Below are 4,875 nucleotides of genomic sequence, written 5' to 3'. Positions count from 1 at the left end.
GGGGTTCAGACCCCAGCATTTCAGTGCCCTAACCTGTTCCAGGCATACCCAAGACCTTCTTGCTTCATCCGCTCCTCAGACACTGAGATTGCTCCAGGGAGCCTTCTACCTGTTTCTCTACTCACCTCTTTATTTAGCTTTTGTCTACCCTGCTGCCAAGGCTCTAAACCTTCTGCCCTGTCCCTTCCCATGACCTGAGCAGCTGGGTTGCAGTTGGGATGAGGCAGTTTCTCCACAGAAGAGAAACTGGACTTCATGTTCTGGATGTGCAGTGACTGGTCCGGCTGGGGAAGTTTAACTCCAGCAGAGACAGACCTGTTGAGGATCACTGAGTTAGTGCAGACCCCCATAGAGCAGCCCCCAGGGTTAATAGTGTCTTCTTTTGACTTCTGCTCTTGGCTCAGTGCAAGAAAAGTGTGTGGATTTATTTGCCACAAACCTTGGACACCGGATACCCACTGGAGTAAACAAACACCTGTTTATATGTAGGAACCAGTTTTTAGGATCTTTCTATCACTATCCCAGGATTTCCACTGGGAAAACTAGTCTAAACAGCTGCCCTGAGATGGGAAAGCAGACCCAGGAATCATTGTCCTATGTCCCCTGGAAAGGGTTAACGCTGCGGTAGGGTTCTTTAGATGGAGGGCTGACACTCCTAGTCCCCAAACTAGGCAATGTCAGCCACCTCCATCCCCCAAGACAGGGAGGTTCCTGCCGTCCTGCTCTGACATGAGCGGCTCCTGAGTGTGGTTATGGGACCAGCAGCAAATGCTTTCAAGAGAGTCCAAGTGTGAGCTCATGCTGCCGCCATCCCTGCAGACCACTAAGCCTGGTTTACCGGGGGCTGAAAGCAGCCCCGGGCTGGTGTTCCTCACAAGCTCCTCCACTGAGGCGTTTCTCTAGCTGCTCACAGGGAGGATGGGCAGCACCCTGGGGGTCTGGCGGCCTCTGGGCGCTAGGAGCGTGTCCAGCGTGTCCAGGAGTGGTCTTGCTGCAGGGAGCTGCTCCTCCCGGCTCGTCCCTCCCCCACTGCTGCAGTGAAATGCAGCCTCGGCAGGGGGAAATGGAGTGAAGGAGCCAGAGCAAGGAGCAGCGAGAAGGAGACAAAGGAGGAGAGCGAGCAGGGGAGGGTGTGGGACCGGCGAGGAGCCGGAGCAGCCGGCAGTTGCGAGGGAGCTGCTGCGTTCCTGCTGCACTGCCACCGCCCTCCATGGTACCAGCTCGGGGCACCCACAGATCTCTGTGCCAGGCCGAACAATGGGCCCTGTCTGATTTTATCCTGGGCTTTCCCAGCTGTGGGGACATCCTTTGCCATACAGCCATTCTGATTTATTGTTCTTTGGATGTGAGCCCACGCCAGTTCTGCTGCTCCCTCCCAGGGACACCAGATTTGCACTTCATGGGTTTTGGCACCTCTATCCCTGTGGTCGTGCAGGACTGGGGCAGGGGCAGGGGCAGAGGGGTTCCACACGGTCACTTCTTGAGCTCTCTCCCAACTTGAAACCAGCTTTTTTCAGGGTGGAGAGGTGCTAGGCTGCTGTTTGTCCAAAAATCTTTGTCTTTGCAGCCTCAAATGAAACATTCAGTTTTTAAAGGCACAGACCACAGTGCTCTGGGGCAGCTGGCTCCAGTGTGGCCAGAAAGGTGGGTGGGTGAGCAGAAGGCTTTTCCATAGCGTACCCACTGCTCACCTTGGTGTGCTGCTGGTGTGACCTGCCTGGCTGACTTCAGGTGCTGTCCCAGGTCTTCTTCCTGGGCACCCTCTGTTCTGACACGTTTTCACCCTCACTCCTAGTGAGCGGTGGGTGATTCAGAGCAGTCAGGCAGCAGGTACAGGGCAGGACTTCCGTCTGCAGGGGTTTTCTGTCCTTCCTTTGCTGCTCCTTCTTAACCATCATCCTCTGGTCTGCATTCCACGCAGGATTAAAGCTCACACTGCAGAGGAGACCCAGCCATCCTCTGCTCTGCAAGTCACCAGCAATGGAGCAGATGAAGGGGTCAGCTGTGCTTCTGCTGGAGCTGCTAATTCTTGGGGGCCTGAGAGCAGGGAAGGGCTCTGCTGTCCTGGGCACCCTGGATCTACAAATAGATGAGGAGCAGCCAGCTGGCACCATCATTGGGGACATTAGTGCTGGCTTGCCCCCTGGCACCAGTGCCTACATGTATTTCATCTCGGCACAGGAGGGCAGCGGCGTCACCACCGACTTGGGGATAGATGAGAACACTGGTATCATCAAAACAGCTCGTGTGCTGGACCGAGAGACTCGGGACCGCTACAGCTTCATTGCCGTGACGCCGGAGGGCATCACAGTAGAAGTGAACATCCAAGTGAATGACATCAATGACCATGCTCCGGCATTTCCCAAACGACACAGCACCTTCCAGATCCCGGAGCACACGCCGATCGGCAGCAGGTTTCCCTTGGACCCAGCCTTTGATGCTGACAGTGGCCTACTCAACACGCAAGGCTATGTTATTAAGGGAGGGAACGTGGGGCAGGCCTTCCGCCTGGAAACACGCCGAGCACCCAACGGCGTCCTGTATTTGGACCTGGTGGTCAGCAATGTCTTGGATCGGGAGAATCGGTCGTCATACTCGCTGCTGTTGGAAGCCTATGATGGCGGCTCTCCTCCCCGGAGTACCCAGATGACGCTGGATGTGTCCATCCAGGACATCAATGACAACGCTCCTAGCTTCAACCAGAGCCGCTATCATACTCTCATCTCAGAGAATCTGAAGCCTGGCAGCAGCATCCTGCAGGTCTTTGCCTCTGACGCAGATGAAGGTGACAATGGGGATGTGATTTATGAGATCAACCGGCGGCAGAGCGATCCTGACCAGTACTTCACCATTGACCCCCAGACTGGAGTGATCAAGCTCAACAAGGGTCTGGACTACGAAGTAAGGAAGGTGCATGAGCTGGTGGTGCAGGCAAGGGATAAGGCTGTCCACCCTGAGGTCACCACGGCCTTTGTCACTATTCATGTGCGTGACTACAACGACAACCAGCCCACCATGACTATCATCTTCCTGAGCGAAGACGGCTCCCCTCAGATCTCTGAGGGAGCCCAGCCTGGCCAGTACGTGGCACGCATTTCTGTTTCTGACCCGGACTATGGCGAGTACTCCAATGTCAATGTCACGCTGGAGGGAGGGGATGGGAAGTTTGCCCTCACTACCAAGGACAACATCATCTACCTGATCTGTGTGGACCAGCTTCTGGATCGGGAAGAAAGAGACTCTTATGATTTGCGGGTGACAGCTACTGACTCAGGAACACCTCCGCTCCGGGCAGAATCAGCCTTTGTGCTGCAGGTGATGGATATCAATGACAATCCTCCACTCTTTGACCAGCAAGAGTACAAACAAAGCATCCCCGAGGTTGTCTACCCAGGCAGCTTTGTCCTGCAGGTGACAGCTCGTGACAAGGACCAGGGTCCCAATGGGGAGGTGCGGTACAGTATTGTCCATGGCCGTGACACGCACTCCAGCTGGTTTGCCATAGACCCTGCCACAGGTATCATCACCACTGCAGCCCCACTGGATTATGAGAAGGACCCTCAGCCTCAGCTGACTGTGCTGGCCACAGACCGGGGAACTCCTGCCCTCTCTTCCTCAGCGGTGGTGCACGTGGCCCTGCAGGATGTCAATGACAACGAGCCAGTGTTCAGGAGCAATTTCTACAACGTGTCCCTGAAGGAGAACACCCCTGTTGGGACCTGCTTCTTACAGGTAGGTGCAACTGTCAGGAGCTGGGCTTGAGGAGATCACGGCCAGGGCTGGCAGAGGCTTGATATGAAAGACCTGCCACTGAATGCTGTTTGGGGAGGTTGCCATAGCTTGGATGGGCAACAGTTGCAGCAGGAAGGCTGGAACAGAGCTCCTCGTGCTCCATGTGAGCCAGACATGAGGCAGAGCACTGTTGCACCCTCTCTGTGTGCAGGTACTGGGTGATGCCACTGACACCATGGACGCATCTAGAGGATGTCCTTTGTGCAAAGCATGGTGTTGACCTCAGCTAAGAACAGGACCCACTGTGCCAGGCCTTGCTTGCATGAGTGTGGATCTGCTGTGCAGGCAGGACATTCAGATGGTTCTCAGGAATATGGGTAAGACCTCTAGGAAGCTGCTTGTAGCCAAGCTGCTAACTTCTGTCTCTCCCTGTGAGGTCATTAGCCCACGTTCATCGGTATATGTAAGGCTGGTTGTGAACACCAACGTTAATTATGCACAATTGGTAATGTTCTATTCTCTTGGAAACAGCAGCTGTGGGATTGGAGCTGAGACGTGCTGCATCAGCCTTCGTGTAGTGAGCGGTCACAGGCAAGGCCTAGAGAGGTACTACTCCTCTGACAGGTTCTGTGACCCCGAGACGTGCCAATGATAATGCCACTTGTATTTTGTGTTCCGTGCATTTTCTGTGTCAATTGTTGTTGGGCCCTGGAGCCCTGGCTGCTGGCAGCAGGCGATGCAGCCAGGATGGGGAGATGTGGGACTTGGGGCTGTCGGTAGGGAGCTGGTGCCATTGTGCACCAAGGCACTGCCAGACAAGGCAGCCACCAGACTGTCCGTCAGGATGAGATCTAGGAAGTCTGGGCCACTTCTTTGCTGGAGTTGTGGGTGCTGATATGTTGGGGGGGGGGGTGCGTGAGGAGCTCTGTGGACAAGTGGTGAGCAGTGCCCATGGAGCCAGGAGGAGCGGGTAAGGGGGAATTCTGGGGCCCAGGAGAAAAGACAGGATGAGGTCCCACGACCTGGCCAGGGAAAAGGGTGTCCAGGTGGCCCTGGAGGAGGAGAAATGAAGCTGGGGAGAAGAACCAAGTCTATGGGTGTGCTGTGGGTGTGCTGCTGCGACATGGAGGTAGGAGTGTGTGG

At 55.4% G+C, this 4,875-nt stretch overlaps 1 protein-coding gene across 1 annotated transcript; it reads left to right on the top strand.

Annotated features, from left to right (window-relative positions):
* Positions 1-1,980: 1,980 nt before the first annotated feature.
* Positions 1,981-3,732, top strand: LOC103771281 (protocadherin-16-like; the record flags this gene model as incomplete). Its single annotated transcript, XM_008938571.1, has 1 exon — positions 1,981-3,732. A coding segment is annotated over exon 1 (1,752 nt), but the record flags the coding sequence as incomplete, so codon positions are not given.
* Between the last annotated feature and the right edge of the window lie 1,143 nt (positions 3,733-4,875).

Source organism: Merops nubicus, unplaced genomic scaffold (genome assembly GCF_000691845.1).
Source record: "Merops nubicus isolate BGI_N331 unplaced genomic scaffold, ASM69184v1 Scaffold50664, whole genome shotgun sequence".
NCBI lineage: Eukaryota > Metazoa > Chordata > Aves > Coraciiformes > Meropidae > Merops > Merops nubicus.
This window is presented reverse-complemented; position numbering and strand designations above follow the sequence as displayed.